Here is a 25,592-nt window from a genome sequence, read left to right as displayed (position 1 = left end):
TTTTTTTGAGACCGGGGCTCGCCCCTGTCCCCCAGCCTGGGGGGCGGGGGCGGGTCCCCGCTCACCGCAAACCCCGCCCCCCGGGTTCACGCCATTCTCCTGCCGCAGCCTCCCGAGTAGCTGGGACTCAGCACCACGCCCGGCTAGTTTTTTGTATTTTTTAGTAGAGAAGGGGTTTCACTGTGTTAGCCAGGATGGTCTCGATCTCCTGACCTCGTGATCCGCCCGTCTTGGCCTCCCCAAGTGCTGGGATTACAGGCTTGAGCCACCGCGCCCGGCCCACTAATGAACTTTTAATATTATTGCTGATAACCTTGTAGCATGTTCACACACTCAGACATAGTTTTACATAGTTCAGACTATATTATCCATAGTTTTTTACCCAGTTACAAAATTATAAGCATCACTCCACAGCATTAAAATCTCTTTGTAAATCTAATTTCCAATATGAGATTGTGGTCATACTCTCAAATATTGAACATTTTCACAATGTTGGAGGTTTATGTTATTTTGTTATAGCTAACAGTGTGGCCTTATTTAATATTTTTCTCGTTTAAATGTTCTCTTTATTATCAACTCATATAAGTTGGATTACTGAGATAAGAGGTATAAACATTTGGAAGACTTGGCACATAATACCCTGCCAGTACCCAGAGCTGTGCCTTCCTTTTATATTTGTTTCAGTGTGTCTCTTCTTCTTCCTCCTTCCTTTCGTGTGACCAGAGGATCTAAAAGTCAGCTTATTATAGCATTGAGCATTCAACTTCATCTCGAAAGATAAGCAACAGTGAGATGAACAACCTCTCATAGACAGGTGGTTTGTTGATTTTTTTTTTCCCCCTCTTTTTTCTGGCACCTGGAGTCTAGCCCTTGACTTTTTTGCATGTGAAGTTTAAATTTTGTTTTGGCTCTGAACAATCTGGTTGAAATAGATGTTGAAATTTTCTTTCTTTTTTTTTTTGAGGCGGAGTCTTGCTCTGTCGCCCAGGCTGGAGTGCAGTGGCCGGATCTCAGCTCACTGCAAGCTCCGCCTCCCGGGTTCCCGCCATTCTCCTGCCTCAGCCTCCCAAGTAGCTGGGACTACAGGCGCCCGCCACCTCGCCCGGCTAGTTTTTTGTATTTTAGTAGAGACGGGGTTTCACTGTGTTCGCCAGGATGGTCTCGATCTCCTGACCTCGTGATCCGCCCGTCTCGGCCTCCAAAGTGCTGGGATTACAGGCTTGAGCCACCGCGCCCGGCCTGAAATTTTAAAAAGATAGAATAGTTGTGATTTTTCCATATCCTTGGATGAAAGGTGATATGCAAATTCGTGGTGCCCCTTTCTATTCCTAATTCCAGGACTTCAGAAGGTGTATGAATCATTTTTCAGGACGTAACTCCTCAAAGAGGAGCAGACTAATTAATATGTTGTTTTTGGTTGACTAACGTATCTTTAACCTGCTAAATTGCTGAGCAGTTGTGAAGCCGCTTTTTTTTTTGTAGTTTATTCCATGTTCCCTAATAAAGTCAAAACTGATGTGTTGCCTAGGTCTGGACTCCCCTTTTCCTCCATGTCACCCAAGGGAGAGAGGTCTCTGAACAGGAGGGTAGACGGTGTGTTTATATTTCCTAGTAATGCGCCAGCTGCTTGCTCTAAGTTCACAGTATCCTCATTTTACAGACGGGGAAAGAGCAGTGAAGTTAAAGAACTTGCCCAAGGCTACATAGCTCATAAGGTGGAGCCACCATAATACGACCCCTGAACTTTATCCATGTGCTTTTCATTGTGCCCTTCTGCTTCCTAAAAGAAAGGCAGCAGGGAGTTCATGAAGATCGAGAACCCGAAAGCAGCTCCTGCAGCCTGTCTTTGTGGTGGTACTGCTGTGGGACCTGCAGAGCAGGTGTTTTCACCAGGGATTGTCCCTTCCCACCACGTCTTCATGGGTGTGGACAGCCTGTGAGAAGGCTTATAAAAGGCCTAGAGGCTTTTCTATTTTTTCCCCCTCGCATAGTAGGGCTTTTTGTCCTTTGTACGGTAGGATATTTAACTCCAGGTTCTGTCCTGGGTTTGTGTATTTCATAGTGATTGCTGGTCTTTCCTCCCCACCTTCTAGGTTTGTGGCTGACTCCTTCTGTTGCCCTTTGCCTTCTTTGTGTATTGATCAGCTCCTCCTTTCCCTGCCTCCTAGAAACTGATTTCACTCCAGCCTGGTGTGGCCACCCTTGTCTTCAGATGAGAATGGAGTCTGAATGGCCTTCCTGAGAGCGAGTGCAACCCGTTCCTTTGTTTCCTTGCGACCACCCTTGGACCTGACTCAGCTAACAATCTAGCCCTGGGGGAATGTGATCTACCTGATGCGACCCCGAGTTCTCCTCAGAGCCTCCTCCTGCCCCACCAGCTCTCAAGTACCTTTTCTCCTGGACTGTGTGAACTACTCAGCTTCCTTCCTCCCTGTGGTGTGTCAGATGATGCCTTGCACCTGGGAAAGCTCTTGTGAGACCCTCCCAAGGTGCTGTATTTTTCTACCTCATGGAGTATTCTCCTAGAAACTGCAATGTTTTTTTTTAGGGGAGTATCTTTAACAAAGCAGAAGGATTCTTCTAAGTTTGGCAACAATAAGGCTTGGATCTGAGTCTTCTACCTGGCAGGATGCCAATCCTGTTTGTTGTCCCTATGTCCTGAAAACATGGGGGACTGGCAGATGTCATTTTAGTCTGAAGAGCTGACTTGCTTGAAATTCAGCCTTAAATTAAGCTCTTAGCTGTTCAGCTTGGGGGGCAACTTTGATTTTTCTCTGTGTTGTAATCTCTCATATTTACTCAAGGAGGGACCAGGATGATACAGTCATCTGAAGTTACGCTTTGCAAAAGGCTGAGGATATGGAATATGTTTCCATGTCTGAGTCTTAGAAACTGGCTGTTCATTGTTAGAAAGCGATGCTTTGTGAAACTATTGCCTTGGGGCCACATATAATCAGGGATTTTAAATTGGGCAAGGGACAAGGTGCTAGAATCCTAAGCTCTGGAAATATTTCATGACACTGGTGTATTCACTCATGTGTTCCAGATGTATTCTAATTGTGTATGAGATGTATGTACACATATGTGTGTGTCTGTCAGGAAGTAGGAAATAAAAATGGAAGCTATTATGACCTCAAAAAAAAAAAAGAAAGCCAACTTTGAGCCAGGATAAAAATTGGGTAAAGGACATTTGCTTACCTGCAAATGAATCACTATGGAAATGTGATCTTCCCCTATCATCAAGAAACTTGTTTTCTGGATGAATACTGGGAGAATAAAATGAGAACTCTGGAGTGAGCTAAATTGATCCCAATTAAGTTCTTCTGCTTAGCAGACAGAAAGTATAATTTTTTGACACCCTTCCCCACCTGCTACCTATGCTAGGCTTGTCCTGAGAGCATCCCTCAGTAATTTGATATTCATGTGGCCTACAGGATGTCTCATCTGGAGGGCTGAGTCAGTTGGGGAACACCACAGGCTACACAGTAGCTCTTCCTGCTACTGGGTTAATGAGTTTGGCAGGTTCTTTATCTCACTCAATTCTTATCATGGAAGCAACAGCAGCAGTCGCCAGGAAATCTTCTAGTGTAGTGTCTGTGCTAACCCAGTGGTAAATCCCTTAGATCCCCTCCTGTTCTCTGGCAGTCTTCTTGATTTTGGGTACCATGTATATTTTCAGCTTTGACTTTAATGCTTTCTAGGATAGGGTGAGCACCCTTAATCCAGGCACTGTCCGTTAGCTTCCTTTGCAAAGGCTACTTACTGCTGGTCACAAGCCAGCACTCAGACAGAGCCAAGGGGATGTCCTCTTGCCCATGGCTATGATGTCAGACAGTGGATGGGCTCCAGCAACAAGAGACAAAATCACTAAAGGCCTTTGCTCTCCTCTTACATTGAGGCCTGGGGCTTACAGTTTGGAATACGACATGTGAAGGTTTTTGTTGTTATTTGTATTTTTTAAATGTAAACTTGATTATTTTATTGCTAATTTAAAAATAAAAATAACTTTGTATTGATTGTGAAACAGTTCTGGCTCTGTCTCCATGCAGGAACACTGATCTGGTGCCACCATGTGGTGATTTTTATTCAGGTTTTAGAATGCAGTTCACATCTTTTTAAGCCATGTGCTGGATCAGATGATTCAAAACCGCCATTTTTGAATATGGTTTAACTCTCACAGAATGCAGTGGAACTATGTGTTTCAGATTTGAGGTGTTCCCCCCAAAAGAATTTGGTTCAGTCCTTGGGAGTGTCTGGCTGTAGGAGAAAATGGGGGAGATCTGTCATGATGTTATCTAGAAGGCGGAATGACCACACCAGACATCCTCTGGGAATCCTTTTGATCTAACTTTTGAATGTCTTCCCAAAAATAACATTTCTGTTGGCATTCTGGGTCCTAGAAGCCAGATCCATCTCCTTCTTCCTTCTGTTGCTCTCTTCCTTCGTACCCTCTTCCGTGTCCACATGCACTTGTCTCCCTGCAGAATACTTTTTGCGGTGATGTTTCTCATGTGTGTTTTCTTTCCTTGTCTGGATGAGCAGAAGAAGATCATGATCATGATCTGCTGTATTATCCTTGCGATCATCTTAGCTTCCACCATTGGGAGCATATTTGCCTGAGAAAGGTGAGCCATCTGTGGGGACAGTGAGGCCTTCTTTCACTTACTTGAAACCTTTGCGCCTTGGGGGCACTCTGGGTGCCGTAATCTGGGTGGGATTCGGTGCTAATAAAGGTTAGAGAAAACTAAGGAAAGGGATGTTTCAGAGACAGAAAAGTGAGTGAAGAATGAGCTGTTAGCAGGTAGTCTGTGGGAGGAGATGGGGGGACAGAAGGCAGCAATCTGTCCTATAACCTGGTGTGGCAGAATACTTTGTACAGGTCAAGGATATTGATTCCTGCTAAACAGTTTGAGCCTTGGTATCTGGAAGTGACAAAAGGAACAAGAATTCATTCTTAATTAGGTGTATCTTCAACTTTTTGGAAGACACAGTAATTCAAATTAAATTTCTTCCCTTTCAAGGTTAATGAAAGTTAACACAGCCTTGTGTATATAGTCCCTTACCCCGGGGTAAGAGGGATTTGGTGATCCCAGCCACGAACACCATGCTATATAATCTATGATTTTTTTTCTCTATTTTTCTATTATCTCCCACAGCCCTCAGATTGATCGACTGGCATTTCTAATCCTCCTTCCACTTCTGTGGTACCATCACTTCTCCACGCAGACTCCTCATCAGCTTCTCCTCTTTCCATTATGAAACTTCTTATGAAACAGGGCACCAATCAACTACTTATTAAGAATTATGCAAAGAAGAACAAACTTATACAGAATTGGGTGGAGGACAGGGACAGGGAGTACAGATACATAGCTGATTAGGCAGATGGCTTAAAGGAGGACTGCAGGGTAGAGAAGAAAGCGGAGTGGTGCCTCTTTAGGAAGTGAAACTTACAGTCTGCATGTGCAGTATGGCTGTGAAGGGGCAGCTATCGTAGCACACCTGACTCAACAGGATCTTACTTGAACTGCTGTGAGTTGGTCAAGTCTGGGCCCTTCTGTTCTTCAAGCTCCTCTAGGTCTCACCTTTGACCACTCTACATCTGTTTCCTCTTTCAGGCTCTAGTAGTAGTCTTAAAAGTGAAGTTTAAGGATAAGCACATGCCTATCTTGCTCACTGCTGTGTTCCCACTTTTTAGGACAGTGCCTGCTGCTTACAGGTACTCAAATATCTGCTGACTTAATTACTTATAATTAAGCTCTTATTTCAGTCGGGGACAAATCTTTGGGTTTGACTCCTAAACTCTTTAAGGTACCAATGAGAACACGGTTTGTTACTATCAGAGGCTGTGTAAAGCTGCTTGGGAATAGGCTGATCGACTCATGCAAAAATGCGACCAACCTTTCTTCCCATTACCACAACATAAACTTTAAAGTGCTTTTTCTGTGGGTGGTCATGGTGGGGTTCTAGCAACAGCCTCTTAATCTGTGGAGAAGATGGCTGGCCCCAGGACTGTGGTTCAGTAACGAAATACAGGCCCACAAAATAAAAGAAACAGGTTTATAGTATGACTGAACTCACACATCAGTATAACACTTTGTGAACCATAACAAAGAACAGATAAAGGTGTAGGTGAGAAAGGTGAAATGAGGTTATCGCTCACTTCACCTCTCACCTGATTTGTGTTGCTAGCTGAAACTGCTGGCCAGTAATTTATGTGTAAGAAACTGTTATACGCCGGGCATGGTGGCTCATGCCTGTAATCCCAGCACTTTGGGAGGCCGAGGCAGGTAGATCACCTGAGGTCAGGAGTTCGAGACCAGCCTTACCAACATATCTACTAAAAATACAAAATTAGCCAGGCATGGTGGCTTGCACCTGTAATCCCAGCTACTTGGGAGGCTGAGGCATGAGAACTACATGAATGCAGGAGGCGGAGGTTGCACTGAGCCGAGCGCCACTGCACTCCAGTCTGGGCAACAAGAGCGAAATTCCGTCTCAAAAAAAAAAAATAAAGAAAAACTATTCTAAATACTGTCCCCAATTCCATTCAAGGTTCAGTTGTGTTCAGCTTTAAAACCAGCTATGTGAATATGAGTTCTAGTGCAGATAACTTAGTGATTATGTAACAACAATTCATTAAAAAAATCACAGTATATAACGGTGAGGAGCACACAACTGCTAAGTTTGTACTTTTGAAAGTAAATTATTTGATACCTTATTTTTTAAGAAAGTGGGATTAAAAAATATTTTGGTCAGTGCTGTTTTCTACCCACCTTCAAAAGCCAATGGTTTAATATTTCTATTAATTTGTGCTTCCTTTAATGTGAATAGGGGATAGAACACTGCAGCTGGTTAGGTCTGGAAAACGTTAATCTGGGCAAACAGGGAGCTGGAGCTGTGAGGATCTGAGTCCCAGGGGGCCCTCATTCACTAGCTGTAAGAATTTACGTGTTGCATGGCACATAGCACTATACTAGACTCTGCAGGGGCACAAACATAGAGCCAAACACCCTCCCTCTTTGGAGAATTTCAGACCTAGAAAAGGCCACACAGTTCTAACTTTTGTTATTGGTTCCTTTTGCTAAAAGGCAAAGGGTATATTCCTTGCATATTGTCCAACATCCCCCTTCCAAGATTGTGAGAAGCTGGGTAACTGGGCATCAATAAACGCTGAATCAATTGATCTACGAAGTGTTGTTTTTTTTCTTACTCTAAAAATGTGTTTTACACCTAGTAAAATATCACAGAAACTGGCTCCTGAAGTGTGTACATATAAAAGGCAGTATAAACATTTAAGTGAGACTTGCATCGTAGATGGGGGAATGCAAACATTTGTTTCAGCCATCATGTTCATCTTACACCCCAGGAGAACCAAGAACTCTTCACAGTCATTCAGGCCTATTTCTTAATCTTTTCAGGGATTAAGAATGACCAATGAGAATTTATATCCTGAAGTGATGTTCAAATGTTATTTAATAAAAATATAATACAGTTTTCTTTTTAAATCAACAAATAACATTGTTTTTCAGAAATCATCTACTCTCATGCTGCTCCTTAGTTACGGTTTAAGAGCTACCCAAAGACTTTAGTGGGTCGGCTGAGGGGAATAGAAATGCAGAATCCTTCTTTCAATAGCCTATATACAGTTACCTCCTACAGTCACTACACACGTTTGGGCATGTAGAACTTGCCCCAGTATTTCCCCTTGTGGGTCAAGTCATATGGGCTCAGTACTTTCCGTATGCCCAGCATGTTGGCAGTGGCTATTCGCTCAAATGTCCAGGGGTTTTGGTTGTTACGTTCTCTTTCCTCTTGATCTTTTTGCATCTTCTCTAGAGTCTCGCGGCTCACAGCCTTTGCTGCGAAGGGCAACTTGTGGGCAACCTGGTCAAGAAAACCTTGCACTTCTTTGAATTCACAACGCCCACCCATCTCTACTACAAGGCGGCCAGCCTTCACAGGTGTCACGTAGTGGTCAATGGCACCTTTGCCTCCCCCCATGCGGTGCCCAACACCCTTGCGAGTGATGGGCTTGAAAGGGGCTGGTACTCGCCATATGGCAAACATGTTCTTGGGGTCCATAGCGCGGTTGATTGTCAGGCGCATCATTTCAAAGTGGCCCCAATGCAGGTAGCCACCACCCAATGCCTAAAAGTGAATGGGAGAATTAGAAACACATGCGGACTTTGATATCTTCTATGGGCTCTATTATTTTGTCTCTTCTAGTAACTGTGGCTTCAATGATACAATTGAAAATAAAACTTTAGTTTTAATAAGTCCCATGGAGGAAAAGCCTAGGGTACACAGTAATAAAGACAGTGAAGGGGGACCCATTTCATTGGAGAGGCAGGGAAGGCTTCTTTGAAGATGTGACATCTAAAGCTAAGGCCAGCATAAAAAGAACAACTAGCCAAGGGAAAAGAGAGGAGTGTGCCAGGCATAAGAAAGGCTTATATGAAGGCCCTGGCACAGCAGAGGGCTTGGCAAGTTGAACAGAAGCCACTGTGGATGGAGTACGGTGAGGAATGGGGAGAGTGGGCATGAGGTTCTGAGAGGTCAGTGGGGATTAGGCTGCAGGAAGGGGACTTGAGAAGATCACTCTGGCTGCCTGGTGGAAAATAAATCCTAGTGCACACCCATCTGTGTAGCTGCTCACATCAGTCTTCATGGAAGCTACTCAACAAGTAAGGAAACAGCTGTTTTCCACATCCTAAATTGTGGATGGTTTTATTTTACCAGGGCTTGAAAAGATCTCATGATCTGATTATGGGGCAAATTAGCTAGCTTCTTCCTTCTGCTTTTACATTATTTTCATTCTCCATTTAAAAAAAAAATGTATAACCCAAATGTTTACTGGGTACTCAGTAGCCTCTGTACGTATCAGTTTAAAGAGGTACTGGTGGCAGTTCTAATACAAACTGTAAAGGAAGAGACTAAATTATCCCAAGGAGTATGAGATTTTGTTATTCCCTAGCTTCCATCCCATTGCTGCTTGATGCTGAATTCACTCACCAAGATGGCAAATTTGCCTTCTGTGAACTCCGTAGCTTCAGTGGAAGGTCCCCGTATGTCACTCAAATTTTTAGGCTCTCTTCTTACTTTTGGCACAAGCGGCGCCCTTTCAATAAATCTAAGCTTGGGTTTTTCAGGAATGGAAACATCTAAAAGGAGCACAGACAACCAGGATAAAGTAAAACTACACATCTCAAAAGATCTATTTTCTTCCTAGAAAGATTTGTAACAGGAGAAAGTCTTAATTTCTTTCTTCTTCATTTTTTGGTAGAGACAGGGTCTCACTATGTTGCCTAGGTTGGTTTCAAACTCCTGGCCTCAAGTGATTTTCCTGCCTTTACCTCCCAAAGTGTTGGGATTACAAGTGTGAGCCACCGTATCCAGCCTGAAAGTCTTAAAAGTTACCACTGAACAGTAATTCTAAAGGTATATTGCATTTTTGCAGATGCTTTTAGTGACAATGGAATCTTCTGGCTATGACAGTGGCTAATGCAAATGTTTCTAAAACTTTAAAGATAGCAAAGTTTTGTCCTCTGAATCCAAATGCATTTATTAATCACCAACTCTGTGCTTAACACTGTAACAGGGATTTTTTTGGAAATCACTAGTTCACTTAATCTTTATTTTATTTTATTTTTTTTTTGAGACGGAGTCTCTATCCCCCAGGCTGGAATGCAGTGGCGCCATCCCGGCTCACTGCAAGCTCCGCCTCCCGGGTTCACGCCATTCTCCTGTCTCAGCCTGCGGAGTAGCTGGGACTACAGGCGTCCGCCACCGCGCCCGGCTAATTTTTTGTATTTTAGTAGAGACGGAGTTTCACTGTGGTCTCGATCTCCTGACCTCGTGATCCGCCCGCCTCCGCCTCCCAAAGTGCTGGGATTACAGGCGTGAGCCACCGTGCCCGGCTCACTTAATCTTTAAGACAACTGTATAGCCTTGATATTTTTTTAGGGCTCCCTTTTTAAAAACTTTTTAACTTGTCAAAGTTTAACACAGATATATCAAAGGGCCAAACTGAAAATATACATACAGCTCAGTGAATTACCAGAAGGTGAATACATGAACACACATCACTATTACCCAGATAAACAAACAGGACGTTAGGCATGTAGTATTTTTAATCTCCATTTTATAGAAGAGGAACCCAAGGGCTAGAAACATTTTATAATTTGGTCTATGCCATCCAGTTCAACAGCAAAGCTACACAGCATGTCACAAAAATATATACACATACTTCCCTGCCTCTCTGGATGTTAATGGGAGTAGTGGAAGAATACTATATTGTACATAAAAATATCTACGTTCTCTAGCTGTGCCATATTCTTGTCGAGAAACTTACAACCCAGGAATCCTTTGATCAATGCTCTTTCTCTCATATATGCAGGGACTTTTCATGCTGAGACCTGCACAGGTTAGTGTGCCAGGTTTGGGTGGGTGGACAAAACTTCAGGCCAGACATGTGACATCTTTATCATCCTTACTTACCAATTTGGGGAAAAAAGTTAACAAATTATTTTAAAAAATGTATGCAGTGAACTAAGTATGGCTTTATAATGGAGACAAATACAAAACAGAAGAGTTTGAGGAAATATCAAATTATTACTATCAGAGTTTCAGAAGCTGCCCCTCAGCTTCTATATGCAGCTACAGAGAAACTTAGTAATGCTTTCTTTCACCTACAAGTCAAATGTACTTTCTAAACATATAGTGGTTGAACAGCTCTGTACAGAAGACCCTCAGATGTACAGACTCTATTCATTTTTTTGAGGGTTCCAGTGTATTTCTTTTTAAAAAAGTAAACTAGTTTTACAATATTGTGGCTTATCTTACATTTAACAGAGCTTTTTCACATATCGTTAGATGACTGCATATATGTAACCTTATTTGGAGAGAACATCAAAAGTCCAGAATTTTTTTTTTTCTTTTGAGACCAAGTCTCACTCTGTTGCCCAGACTGGAGTGGACTGGCCTCCTGAGAAGCTGGGATTACAGGTGTGCACTACCAGCTAATTTTTGGTATTTTTAGTAGAGACAGGGTTTCGCCAGGTTGGCAGGCTGGTCTCCAACTCCTGGCCTGGAGTGATCCACCCGCCTCTGCCTCCTAAAGTGCTGGGATTACAGGCATGAACCACCATGCCATGCAAAAATCCAGATTTCAGGCCAATTGACTACTGGCTGAGTGGACCATGGGCCACACACCAGTGACAGGGGTTAGGGGAGCTATCTCATTAGACGCTGCTCCCTAAGAGCAGGGAACTTTTTTGGTTTCCTTTGTTCTTTATTTCTAGTGCTCAGAATATTGGTTGGCAAGACAGTACGCTCTAAAAACATATGTATTGAAAGAGTGAACGGGGACAGGAAACACAAGAACACTCCTATGTCATCTCCCACCCTCTCCTGGTTTCCATCAGAGAAAAGATTTACAAACAGCAGAAAGACAAGCTCTCACCTTCAAAACTTGGTACTGGGAGCAGTGTCTTTAGGCCAGCACTGGCGGGGAGGGGTGCCCAAGAATCTACAAAGACAAACCAAGTTAAACGACGAAGGTAACAAGGCCAGGACCCCGATACAACCTGGGCCAAAGGTACTACTACTTATTCTTATTTATTTTATTTATTTATTTTATTTTTTTGAGACGGAGTCTTGCTCTGTCGCCCAGGTCCCAGTGCAGTGGCGCGATCTCGGCTCACTGCAACCTCCGCCTCCCGGGTTCAAGAGATTCTCCTGCCTCAGACTCCGGAGTAGCTGGGATTACAGGCGCCCGCCACCACGCCCAGCTAATTTTTTTGTATTTTTAGTAGAGACGGGGTTTCACCATGTTGGCCTGGCTGGTTTCAAACTCCTGACCGCAAGTGATCCGCCCGCCTCAGCCTCCCAAAGTGCTGGCATTAAAGGCGTGAGCCACCAAGCCGGCCCAAAAGTACTTGCGCCGGCAGAGTCTAGAGGTTGGGATGCGGGTTCCACTAAACGTACTCAGAGGCTCAGGCTCCGCAGGCCAGCCGGGGTCTCTGGGCGCCGACTCCCAGACGCAGTTGTGACCCTCTTGCACGAACCCCTACGGTGGAGGTCGGCGGTGAGATAGCGTAGTCCCTAACCAGTGCTTCACCAAGCATATGCAGAGCCGCCTTTTGGGTTAGGGAGAAAAAGCACTGGAGGGTGGGGGAGGAAGAGGGGTAAAGTCTTTAGGAACCAAAAGGGACTTCTGACCTGACAAGGGAACCCGCAGGAACGGCGCACTAGCGCGAGCCAGTAGCCTCCACATAGTCACGGACGTCCGGCGGCGCGGAGGTCCCCACAGCGACTACAGCGCTCTCCTCCACCCTGGTAGGCAGCGGCACTCTAGTGCCTAGCTGGAATCAGCTCAGGACACCGCTCAGTGTGGCCGGAAGTTGTGTTCACTCCGGTCCACTCCGCAGAGTCCCGACGGAAGCGGAAGAAACTCGAGCGACTGAGGTTGAGTTCCGTCGGAGGTTGAGTTCCGCCGGTCAAAGGCGCTGTCCGCCCAGCCACGCCCAGGGGCCGTGTTGGCCCTCTAGGGTTCTCCTTCCAATCCCCAGTTTTTCCCCAGAAGAGGGCGGCGGAGCGGGGAGTCTTTTGTTTTATTTATTTATTTTTTCTGCGGAATACAACTGTCAATGCCTGCCGGTTGCTTAGCAAGGTGGTCCCTTACGATTCACAGCCTTTGAGACCTTTTTCTAGGGGACCCCTCAAAGACATTAGGAGAATACCAGATTTGGCACTGGTTTAACATTTATAGGGCAATTGCAGTGTGTCATTGAGTACCTCATTCGTTAGTCATGCCAACGAATCTATGAGATAAGTCATTATACTTATTTTGTAGATTCCATCCTGAAGGTGAAATAATTTAACTTGTTCTGGGTCATACAACAGGAAAACAGTACCATCAGACTTTGAGCACAGTCTGGGATTCCAGAGATCTCAGTGAATGAACAATATTGTCGATGAAAAGAGTGAAACACTGTAAGATATTGGAAGAGATTTATTCTGAGCCAAATATGAGCAACCATGACCTGAGAACATGTGCCCAAGGTGGTAGAGGTGTAGCTTGGCTTTATACATTTTAAAGGGGCATGAGACATCAATCAAATGCATTTAAGAAATACATTGGTTTGGTTCAGAAAGGTGGGACAAGTCAAAGTAGGCTTCTAGGCTTCTAGGTGACTATTCATTCAACAAACATCTCTTGAGCATCTACCATAGTGCCATGAGCAAAATTAATGTGTCTACACTTATTCCAGAGGTTTCAAGGTAAAATAAATTCAGTCTCAACTGGAAGAGTTACTGAAGTTTTACAAGAAAGCTATTTCAGCTGTTCTCATCTATTAAATCAACAGGTGCAAAGAATGCATCAACTCCTTAATTGTTTGACCAAGAAGAAAGAACAATGCCAATTAGTCTTCTTGTTTTCTGTCTCAGTATTCACTGGTTATATTAAGTATTTCTATGAATGTGTTCATCATAATGAATAATTATTGTTGCTCAGTTTAATTATTTACAAATCTGTTGTTATAGGCCATGCTGCAGTAAACAGCCTTGTACATTTTTGTTATTTTGTATTTCTTTTGGGCACTTTCAAAAAGAGAAATTTATGGATCAAAGGGAATGTTCATTTTAAATCTTTTGACTTTATATAGTTGTGCAAAATTGGCCTCCATGAACAGCTTATCAGAGTGCTTTCTTGATCAACACCCTTGCTAAAGAAGGATATTATAATTTTTCTAGAGCTTTGTCAATATGAAAGGTGAAAAACACCACTCAATGTTACATTCATAACAGGATGTTAAAATGCGATTGTTTCTGCCTCAGTTTTGCTTGGGACCACAAGGTAATCTCCACATTTCAAAGTGAGGTGCTGGGCCTCTTAGGCAGAGTTTATGCAGCAGGTGGTAGGAACTGGCTTTGCTACTTTTAGCTGCCCATTCTCTGCCAGCCTGTAAAAAACACTAGAAAAGCCAAGACAGGAAGTGGAGACTGGAGATTATAATAAAGATTTCGTCAATAGAGTTGTTGGTGTACTGTGACTTTCATGCCTTCCTCTATTCAATGGCAAGGGTTGAGGGGTGCTCTGTCAAGCCCAGTGAAAAACATTTCGAGATCATTCAGAGAGTTTAATATAATTCTTCTGAAGTTTGAGGGGCACTGGGCATTGGGGTTTGACACTGGCTTGAGAAAATGGTATGTGTGGAGGCTGGTAGAAGCTGCCTGTGGCATCAAAAGTAGAGAGTTGCAGTTGGGAAGTAGCCACATTTCCATTGATGGTGGGGCAAAGGTGTGCATGTCCTGTTGACTAGGTGTGGACTCCAGTGTAGAGTGCCAAGGTAGGGTTTCTTACATCCTGTCCAACAGAACTGCATCAAAGACAGGGAGAAAGAAGGTGGAGTAGGTGTGATGATGGATGTCCTGGGCCTGAGGGAAGAATCATGTGCAACCAGCCAACAACTTAGCAGAGATGAATTTGCCTGCATCAAGGGAATGGCAGATGAGAGATCCTCAGCAGGGGTGTGTGTGTGTGTGTGTGTGCGTGCGCGCATGTGCATGTGTGTGTGTTTGTGCATGTGAAACATTTGATATCTTGAAGTCCTGACCCCTAGCACTTCAAAATGTCAAAGAGAGGTCCTGAAAAAGATCCTTCCTCACAGCCCTTAGAAACAACAAGCAGGCCGGGCGTGGTGGCTCAAGCCTGTAATCCCAGCACTTTGGGAGGCCGAGGCGGGTGGATCACGAGGTCAGGAGATCGAGACCATCCTGGCTAACATGGTGAAACCCCGTCTCTACTAAAAATACAAAAAAAATTAGCCGGGCATGGTGGCGGGCGCCTGTAGTCCCAGCTACTCAGAGGCTGAGGCGGGAGAATGGCGTGAACCCGGGAGGCGGAGCTTGCAGTGAGCCGAGATCGCGCCACTGAACTCCAGCCTGGGCGACACAGCGAGACTCCGTCTCAAAACAAACAAACAAACAAAAAACAAACAAACAAAAAAGAAGAAACAACAAGCAATCCTGCAGACACCTTGACTTCAGACTTCTAGCCTCCAGAACAGTTAGGCAATAAGCTTCTGTTGTTTAAGCCACCCAGTGTGTGGCACTTTGTTTAGAGACTGGATATCACTATTAAAGCACCCTCTTTCTCTCATGAGTGCTTTATGAATTCTTCTTTAAGAAGGAAAGTACTGTTGAGTGCTGTACTAGTTTCCTAGAGCTGCCATGACAAAGTACCACAGGCTGGACATAGTGGCTCACACCTGTAAGCCAGCACTTTGGAAGGCTGAGGTGGGAGAATTGCTTGAGCCTAGGACTTTAATAACAGCCTGGGCAAATAGTGAGACCCTGTCTCTAACAAACAAACACACAAACAAACACAAAACAAAGTGCCACACACTGGGTGGCTTAAACAACAGAAGCTTATTGCTTTACTGTTCTAGAGGCTGGAAGTCTGAAATCAAGGTGTCTGCAGGGTTGCTTGTTGCTTCTAAGGGCTGTGAGGAAGGATCTTTTCCAGGCCTCTCTTTAGCGTGGAGATGACTGTCTTCATCCTACATCTCCTCACATCATCTTTCTTCTGTATATGTCTGTGTGAATGCAAATTTCAGCAAATTGGATTAGAGTCCATCCTAATGACCTCATGTTAACTTGATTACCTCTGTAAAGATACTGTCTCCAAATAAGTTTACATTCTGAAATGCTCGGGGTTAGGTCTTCAAGATGATATACTTTTTGAGGGATCCTATTCAGCTCACCCAGGTGCCACCATCTCAGAGACATCATAAATAGTGACAGATTGGGGACAGGAAAGATCTTATTGATTAGTAAAAGTGCAAGATGAGGAAACAGGTTCACCCCATGCTCCCCATTTTGTTTTTCCTATTATCTCTCTATCTGAAGCAGGGCTGAGCTGGGGGAGGAGAGTCACTTTTCTTTTAAATGGAATTCAGAGTTGTGATTGTTACATAGTATTAGACATTTTAGGTACTGAAGTGAGAATGTTTTCTGTGATTAGAAGTGACAACACAACTTTTTAATTTTTATGTTTTAAATTAGAGAGTAATGAGAAAATACAAAAACCAGACAAACAAAAAACACACACACAAAATCAAACCCAACCCAGCCTCACAGAGTTGATTTGGATAACCAGTCGTAAACTAAAGTTGATTTCTGATGGCGTTCTCCGAGTTTTACTTAATATAACCTACATACTGGTTATAGGTTAGTTTGCATTTCCTTAATGATAAGTGATGTCACACTTTTTCTCATGTCCTTGATTTCACATATTTTTGTCTATCTGTTTTCTGTGTGTGTGATTTGCTTGTATACTTTGTCTATTTTTAAAATTCTTTTGCTTTTTTTCTTATCAATTCAAAATTGCTTGTGTATTAAGTATAGTACCTCCTATTAGGTTGTATATGTTTTATTTTTATTTATTTATTTTTTGAGACAGAGTTTCACTCTTGTCATCCAGGCTGGAGTGCAGTGGGGTGATCTCAGCTCACTGCGAACTCTGTCTCCCCGGTTCAAGCTATTCTTCTGCCTTAGCCTCCTGAGTAGCTGGGATTACAGGTGTGCACCACCATGCTCGGCCAATTTTTGTATTTTTAGTGGAGATGGGTCTTCACCATGTAGGCCATGCTGGTCTTGAACCCCTGACCTCAGGTGATCCGCTGGCCTTGGCCTCCCAAAGTGTTGGGATTACAGGCATGAGCCACTGTGCCCAGCTGGTTGTATGTTTTGTTTTTTTTTTTTTTTGAGACGGAGTCTCACTGTGTTGCCCAGGCTAGAGTTCTGTGGCTGGATCTCGGCTCACTGCAAGCTCCGCCTCCTGGGTTTACGCCATTCTCCTGCCTCAGCCTCCCGAGTAGCTGGGACTACAGGCGCCCGCCACCTCGCCCGGCTAGTTTTCGTTTTTTTTTTTTTTTTTTTTTTTTTTAAGTAGAGACGGGATTTCACCGTGTTAGCCAGGATGGTCTCGATCTCCTGACCTCGTGATCCGCCCGTCTCAGCCTCCCAAAGTGCTGGGATTTCAGGCTGGAGCCACCGCGCCCGGCCTGGTTGTATGTTTTAATTTTTTTTTCAGTTTTCAGTATATCTTGATTGTTTTTGAAGTAGGGCTATTTATAATTTTTATGCACTAAAACCTGTCAGTAATTGTCTTAAGCATTTTGACTTTCAGCCAGGTGCAGTGGCTCATGCCTGTAATCCCAACACTTTGGGAGGCTGAGATGAGAGTATTGCCTAGCCCAGGAGTCCAAGACTCGCTTGGGCAAAACAGCAAGAACCCATCTCTACACAAATAAAATATTGGCCAGACGTGGTGGCTCACGCCTGTCCTCCTGTTACTTGAGAGGCTGAGGTAAGAGAGGCTGAGGCTGCAGTGAGCTGTGATTGTGCCACTGCACTCCAGCTTGGCCAACATAGTAAGACCCGTCTCAAAAAAAAAAAAAAAAAAAAAAAAAAGAAAAGAAATAAGTCAAATATGAATATATTTGACTTACTTTGATAAGTCAAAATATATTAATACTGCTTATAAAGGCCAGAGATAGGGATATAACATAATTCTTTCTCAAAGCTGAAAATTCTCATTTAATATGTGACTTTATTTATTTATTTATTTATTTATTTATTTATTTATTGAGGCGGAGTCTCGCTCTGTCACCCAGGCTGGAGTGCAGTGGAGCGATCTCGGCTCACTGCAAGCTCCGTCTTCCAGGTTCACGCCATTCTCCTGCCTCAGCCTCCCGAGTAACAGACTACAGGTGCCCGCCACCATGCCCAGTAATTTTTTGTATTTTTAGTAGAGATGGGGTTTCACCGTGTTAGCCAGGATGGTCTCAATCTCCTGACATCATGATCTGCCCGCCTTGGCCTCCCAAAGTCCTGGGATTACAGGCGTGAGCCACTGCTCTTGGCCTATTTATTTTTATTTTTTATTTTTTTGAGACAGAATCTTGCTCTTTTCCCTAGACTGGAGTGCAGTGATCTCTGCTCACTGCAGCCTCTGCCTCCCGGGTTCAAGCGATTCTCCTGCCTCAGCCTACCAAGTGGCTGGGATTATAGGTGCGTGCCACCACGCCTGGCTAATTTTTGTAGTTTTAGTAGAGATGGGGTTTCACCACCTTGGCCAGGCTGGTCTTAAACTTCTGACCTCAAATAGTTCACCTGCCTGAACCTCCCAAAGTGCTAGGATTACAGGCATGAGCCACCGGATCCAGCCTTAATATGTGACTTTATAATGTACTAAATTCTCACAGCTTTTGGGAGTTCCTTTTGACATTTTCTTCCATTCCCATGTTCTGAGACTGGTCCTACATTGTTTTAGTCATTGTCACTTTATTACACATTTTTATATCTGTTCCATCAAGTTCTTTGTTTTTGCAATCTATAAAAAACATACTGGCTATGTTTAACATGTTTGTTCTTCAAGATAAAATTTAGAACTATTTTGTTAAGTTCCACACTCTCTATTTTTATTTTCTTGGCTAGAATTCTCATTCCTCTCTTTTCTTTTTTTCATTTTAATCTCAGAACCGTTTGCACTTCTGACCAAGTTGAGGCTTTTGCTATTTCAAAGAGTTGTAGGATCTCAGTTTGAAGGGACTGGAGGTGTCAGATATTTAGCTCCAGTTCCTCAACAGTGTACTTCAACCACATACTTGTTATAGGTTATTCACACATCTAATTAAAGGCAAGTACAATTGTATACAATCCCTAAATGGAGGGAACGTATTTGCTAGCAATCTTCCCTTCTTTCTTTTTTGCATCTTCACAAAATAGTCATGCTTAATCGACCCTTCCCCACTTTACCCTCCCAAGTAGCTGTCATTATAGACCTGTGCTACTAGGCCGGGCTAATATTTACATTTTTCATAGAGACAGTATTTCATTATGTTGCCCCAGCTGGTCTGGGAACTCCTGGACTCATACAAGACTTTACCCTGTGTGTCCAGTAGAGGTCACAAAGTGCTTATTATAGCCACTGAAACCCCAACCAAATGCGTGCTTTGGCAATCGCATTATGCAATAATGAGCACACATAAATGATTATAATTAGAGGGAATTGTTACACTTTAATTCATTCTTCTCTAGTACAGTCAATACATTAGGATAGAGAGCTTGTTACATATCTCAGAGAATACAATTCTTAAGACTTTTCCAAAAATTAAGAGAATTTTAGAGATGATTCTATGCCAAATCTCTGATTGTATAGGTAAAGAAACTGATCTTTGAGTTCATTAGAGACTTGTCCGGGTCACTCAGCTTGTTTACAAGCGAATACAGGAGTGATAACTCAAAATCTTTTGATTCCAAGATCAGATTTCTTCTCACACTGTATCTGTAGACTGTGTTTTCCGATGGTAACTTATCTTTTCTGAACTAAAATAATTAATTAATTCAATATAAATTTTTATGCCAGGTGCTGTGCTAGGTGGTGAAGATATATTGTTAAGCAAAATGAACCTTGCTTGTGAGACTATGAGAAAATGTGAGTAGAAGCAGTAAAATAATGATCAGAAGAACCTCAGAGGTAATGTTAGGTTTCTTCCTGATAGGTACTTTCTATGCATATTCAGTACTGACCTTGTTTGGTATCTTCAATAATTTTGTGTCGTTCTGTTTTAAAATTTAATTGACTTTTGAAGTTAGAATTTGCATTCTAACTTCAAAATATAAATTGTATTCTCTGAGATATGCATACTGCTTATAATAAGCTCTCTATCTTAATGTATTGAGTGTAATAGAGAAGAATGAATTAAAGTGTAACAATTCCCTCTAATTATAATCATATGAACTAATATGAAGAAAAATAGTTATCATATTACAAATTTCTTCTCATTAAGTCCTGTGAGAGTTTACTACTACCCAACATAAAACAGAGTGCATAATAAACACAAATGCATCTTTCCATAAAGCTCCCCTCATAAAAATTGAAGTAAACATTACATTTCCAAGTGAAATTAAACACTACAGTGTTTAATAAATGTATTTACTTCGTCTTCCAAATCTATGTGCATCCATCCTTTTTTTTTTTTTTTTTAGACGGAGTCTCGCTCTGCCGCCCAGGCTGGAGTGCAGCGGCGCAATCTCTGCTCACCGCAAGCTCCGCCTCCCGGGTTCACGCCGTTCTCCTGCCTCAGCCTCCCGAGTAGCTGGGACTACAGGCGCCCGTCCCCGCGCCCGGCTGATTTTTTTGTATTTTTAGTAGAGACGGGGTTTCACCGTGTTAGCCAGGATGGTCTTGATCTCCTGACCTCGTGATCTTCCCGCCTTGGCCTCCCAAAGTGCTGGGATTACAGGCGTGAGCCACCGCGCCCGGCCGCATCCATCGTGGTTTTTTTTTTTTTAATTTATTATTTTATTTTATTTTTTATTTTAGATTCAGGGGTTACACGTGCAGGTTTGTTACATAGGTATATTGTGTGATGCTGTGGTTTGGGCTTCTAATGATCCTATCACTCAAGTAGTGAACATAGTACCTGATAGGTCGTTTTTCAACCCTTGCCCCGCTCCTTCCTGTCTCATCTCCAGTGTTTATTGTTTCCATCTCTGTGTCCATGTGTACTCAACGTTTAGCTTCCACTTACTTTATGTTTTTTTGAGATGGGGTCTTGCTCTGTCACCCAGACTGGAGTTCAGTGGTGTGATCATTGCTCACTGCAGCTTCAACCTCTCTGGCCCAAGTGATCCTCCCACCTTACCCTCCCAAGTAGCTGTCATTATACACATGTGCTACTATGCCCGGCTAATGTTTAAATCTTTCATAGAGACAGCATTTCGTTATGTTACCCCAGCTGGTCTACAAACTCTTGGGCTCAAGCAATCTTCCCAACTTGGCCTCCCAACATGCTGGGATTACAGGTGTGAGCCACTCCCCTCAGCCTTAGCTCCCACTTATAAGCGAGAACATTCAATATTTGGTTTTCTGTTTCTGCATTAATTCATTTAGGATTGCAGCCTCCAGCTGCATCCATGCTGCTACGTTTTTTTTTTTATGGCTATGTAGTATTCCATGACCTAGATGTAACATTTTTTTTGTCCAATCCACCGTCATGGGCACCTGGGTTGATTCCATGTCTTTGCTATTGTGAATAGTGTTGTGATCAACATATGAGTGCAGGTGTCTTTTTGGCAGAGAATTTGTTTTCCTTTGGGTATATATGCAGTAATGAGATTTCTGGGTTGAACGGTAATTCTATTTTTAGTTCTTCGAGAAATCTCCAAACTGCTTTTCACAGGAGCTGAACTAATTTGCATTTCCACCAGCAGCGTATAAGCATTTCCTTTTCTCCTCAACCTTGCCAACATCTGTTATTTATTGATCATTTAATAATACCCATTCTGACTTGCGTGATATGGCCTCTCATTGTGATTTTGATGTGCATCTCTCTGATGATTAATGATGTAGAATATTTTTTCATATGTTCGTTGGCTGCTTGTATGTTTTCTTTTGAGAAGTCTCTGTTCATGTACTTTGCCTACTTTTTAATGGGATTTTTTTTTCTTGTTTATTTAAGTTCCTTATAGATTCTGGATGTTAGTTCTTTGCTGGATTCACAGTTTGCAAATATTTTCTCCCATTCTGCAGGTTGTCTGTTTACTCTGTTGGTAACTTCTTTTTTTTTTTCTTGGTTGTTTTATTTTATTTTATTTATTGTTTTTGAGACAGAGTCTCCTTTTGTTGTGCAGGCTGGAGTGCAGTGGCACGATCTCGGCTCACTGCAACCTCTGCCTCCCAGGTTCAAGCGATTCTCCTGCGTCAGCCTCCCAAATAGCTGGGATTATAGGTGCCCACCACCATGCCCGGCTAATATTTGTATTTTTAGTAGATATGGCTTTTCACCGTGTTGCCCAGGCTGGTCTCGAACTCCTGACCTGAAGTGATCTGCCCACCTCACCCTCCCAAAGTGCTGGGATTACTGGCATGAGCCACTATGGCCAGATGGTAATTTGTTTTGCTGAACAGAAGAGTTTTAGTCTAATCAGGTCTCAATTGTCAGTTTTTGTTTTTGTTGCATTTGCTTTTGAGGGCTTAGTCATAAATTATTTGCCTAGGCCAACGTCTAGAAGGGTATTTCCTTGAGTTTCTTTTAGGATTCTTATAGTTTGAAGTCTTACATTTAAGTCTTTAATCCATTTTGAGTTAATTTTTGTATATGGTGAGAGGTAGGGATCCCGTTTTATTCTTCTGCATATGGCAGTAATATTTATTGAGTAGTATATCCTTCCCCATTGTTTATTCTGTTGACTTTGTCAAAGGTCAGTTGGTTGTAGGCTGTGGCTTTGTTTCAGGGGTATTCTGTTTCATTGTTACCACCTTTTTAAAAGAAATCAGGTACTGTATCTTAATAAGTCACCCAATTGACTGTTTCTTCTTAGATAATTTACTGGTGCTAAATGACTATAACATGGGAATTATGGGCAAGAGAAACAAGAGAAGCAATGCTTGGAAAAAAATCCTTAAACTGTGTAGTCATCCCCAAATGAACAAGGAAAGAGTAGAAATCCTTAATCTGTGAGATAATGACAAATGGAAACAAGCTGGAAAATGTATTGAAAACATACTAAGAAATGGAATATATAAGCTTATCATATATGTATAAGATACATATATGATATACAAGCATATATATCATATATGATATATAAATACATAATATATATTGTATGTATGATACATTTATATATCATATATCTCACATAAATATCATATTAGTATATAATACATAACTATAATATTGTGTATTATATAGATATTATATATTTATATAGATTTATATATAATAGGTGTATTTATTATACATAAACCTATATATAATACCTATCATATATTTTTAAATAATAGGTATATATACCTATTACTGTATGTTATATATATATTATAAGTGTATATAATGGTATATTTTATACATATACATTTACACTATATATTTTAAAAGATACATATTTTTAGACAGGAGCTGGCTCTGCAGCCCAGGCTGAAGTGCAGTGGCATGATCATGGCTCACTGCAACCTTGACCTCCTGGGCTCAAGTATCAAGCAATTCTCTCACCTCAGCATCTCAAGTAGCCGGCATGTGCCATGGGCATGTTCCAGCATGACCGGCTAATTTATTTTTATTTTTATTTTTTGTAGAGATAGGGTTTCCCTATGTTGCCCAGGTTGGAGGTGTATTTTATAAACAGAAGTTATGTGACTTCCTGCCCCAAGACACTTAACTTCCTCCCCCAAAGTACTTAAGATGATATTCTTTTGCTGTATATTCTCACTTTAAGAAAATTACTTATGACAACTACCTTCATTTTTATAGTGTGTGCCAATATAAGTACATTTTAAAGCATTTCCTTGGCTGGGTGTGGTGGCTCATGCTTGTAATCCCAGCACTTTGGGAGGCCAAGGTGGGTGGATCACCTGAGATCAGGAGTTCAAGACCAGCCTAGCTGACATGGTGAAACCCCGTCTCTACTAAAAATACAAAAATCAGCCTGGCTTGGTGGTGGGCGCCTGTAATCCCAGCTGCTTGAGAGGCTGAGGGAGAATTGTTTGAACCCGGAAGACAGAGGTTGCAGTGAACCAAGATCGCATCATTGTACTCCAGCTTGGGCGATGAAACAAGACTCTATCTCAAAAATAAACGAACAAACAAACAAACAAACAAATAAATAAAGCACTAGTTCAAAACAGAATTACAACTTTCGAACCCATTTCCCTGTCTCTAGCCCTGCCAATACAGATGAACACACACACAATTAAGTCCTAGATAGGTAGCTAAAACAAGGTGTTCATTATATGAAACAAATCTGTGATTTCTCTCTGTTTCCTCCCTAGCCTTGTTTCTTCAATTTCTATTATGAGAGCAAACTCTACACACACACACACACACACACACAGACACAGAGAAATCTCTTTGGTTGTCCAATTTATTGTTAAACAAGCAAAAATAATCTTTGTATAAAATAATGTTTTAGGCCGGGCGCGGTGGCTCACGCCTGTAATCCCAGCACTTTGGGAGGCCGAGGCGGGTGGATCACAAGGTCAGGAGATCGAGACCATGGTGAAACCCCGTCTCTACTAAAAATACAAAAAATTAGCCGGGCTCGGTGGCAGGCGCCTGTAGTCCCAGCTACTCAGGAGGCTGAGGCAGGAGAATGGCGTAAACCCGGGGGGCGGAGCTTGCAGTGAGCTGAGATCCGGCCACTGCACTCCAGCCTGGGCCACAGAGCGAGACTCCGCCTCAAAAAAAAAAAAAAATAATAATAATAATGTTTTTTTTTTTCCATTTTCCAGTTGCTCAATTATTGTTTGTTGAATGGCTAAAACTTAGAAAACAGAGAGGCAAACAAAAAAACCCAATCACCAATAATTCTACCACACAGAGATCACCATGGAAACACTCCAGCATGGATAATACTATAATGTGGTCGTGTACTTGCCTTCATTCACTTGGAGTTGCTTTCCTTCACTTCATTCACTCACTTCATTCGTGTTCATCATGAACGTCTTTTCATGTCGGCAAGAATTTATCTTCAACATGAATTTTAGTAACTTTTAAGTATCCCATCATATGGATGCACCAGAGTTTGTCTATTGTCCTATTGTTGGACATCTAGATTGTTCTATTTTTTCCATATTATAAACATTATGTTATGTTATGAGAGAGCACTTTACTCACCACCCCTGAGATTTCCTTCTATTACAGTGACAGTCTTGGCCTTTTTCTGGGACAGAGAGATTTACCTAATAGATAAGTTTGAAATTAGGACCTGGGCCTATGTGGCCCACACCTTCTTCTCCTAGGAGCCAGACTGTTACCAGAGAGCAGGTACTTGCTCTGAGATGCCCAGATAGGAGGCTTGTGCCTGGGCAGTTCAGTCTATCTGATTCTGGGATTCAGTTTTAGGAAGTGTATTGTGGCTGTACACCTAAGCTCTGGTTTATAATAGTTACAGCTGACCTTTTGATTCTTATATATTTATGTGTCCTCATATATGAGGACACATAAATATACAAGAATCAATATATATATACACATATACATATATACACACACACATATATATACTATATATATACATATATATGTGTATAAATTTCAGAATTGGGCTTTTTTTTGGCTGAAGGTGAGTATATTTTAGGCCTGTTTTTATTTTTTATTTTTTGGAGATGGAGTTTTGTTCTTGTTCCCCAGGCTGGAGTGCAATGGTGTGATCTCGGTTCATTTAACCTCTGCCTCCTGGGTTCAAATGGTTCTCCTCCCTCAGCCTCCCAAGTAAGTGGAATTACAGGCACGTGCCACCACACTGAGCTAATTTTTGTATTTTTAGTAGAGACGGGTTTTGCCATGGCCAGGCTGGTCTCGAACTCCTGACCTCAGGTGATCCACCTTCCTTGGCCTCCCAAAGTGCTGGGATTACAGACATGAGCCACTATGCCCAGTCATTTTAGGTCTTTTGATACAAATTTTTTTTTTTTTTACTTTTTTTTTTTATTATACTTTAAGTTCTAGGGTACATGTGCATAATGTGCAGGTTTGTTACATCTGTAGACTTGGGCCATGTTGGTGTGCTGCACACAT

The 25,592-nt window shown here is 42.3% G+C and overlaps 2 protein-coding genes across 6 annotated transcripts in view; one reads left to right on the top strand and one right to left on the bottom strand.

Annotated features, from left to right (window-relative positions):
• STX3 (syntaxin 3) overlaps positions 1 to 7,187 on the top strand; it is a 50,543-nt gene extending 43,356 nt beyond the window's left edge. For 2 of the 5 annotated variants that reach the window (XM_017890810.1, XM_017890807.1), the window contains one exon: positions 2,169 to 7,183. In XM_017890810.1, the coding sequence (XP_017746299.1) occupies positions 2,169 to 2,216 (48 nt within the window). In that variant the 3' untranslated portion in view covers positions 2,217 to 7,183. Of the gene's footprint in view, positions 1 to 2,093 lie in introns of all 5 variants that reach the window. The other 3 variants (XM_017890809.1, XM_017890811.1, XM_017890808.1) reach the window with 3 other exon arrangements.
• Positions 7,188 to 7,441: 254 nt separating this feature from the next.
• MRPL16 (mitochondrial ribosomal protein L16) lies at positions 7,442 to 12,489 on the bottom strand. Its single transcript, XM_017890812.1, has 4 exons — positions 12,220 to 12,489; positions 11,462 to 11,527; positions 9,013 to 9,161; positions 7,442 to 8,148 (listed from the first exon to the last, which is right to left on the bottom strand). Exons 1-4 carry the CDS (start codon positions 12,272 to 12,274, stop codon positions 7,663 to 7,665), a joined length of 756 nt encoding a protein of 251 aa, XP_017746301.1. The 5' UTR covers positions 12,275 to 12,489; the 3' UTR covers positions 7,442 to 7,662.
• Between the last annotated feature and the right edge of the window lie 13,103 nt (positions 12,490 to 25,592).

This window comes from Rhinopithecus bieti, unplaced genomic scaffold, assembly GCF_001698545.2.
Source record: "Rhinopithecus bieti isolate Rb0 unplaced genomic scaffold, ASM169854v2 scaffold_19722, whole genome shotgun sequence".
Lineage (NCBI taxonomy): Eukaryota > Metazoa > Chordata > Mammalia > Primates > Cercopithecidae > Rhinopithecus > Rhinopithecus bieti.
The sequence above is the reverse complement of the archived record's forward strand: the minus strand, read 5'-3'. Positions and strand labels throughout refer to the sequence as shown.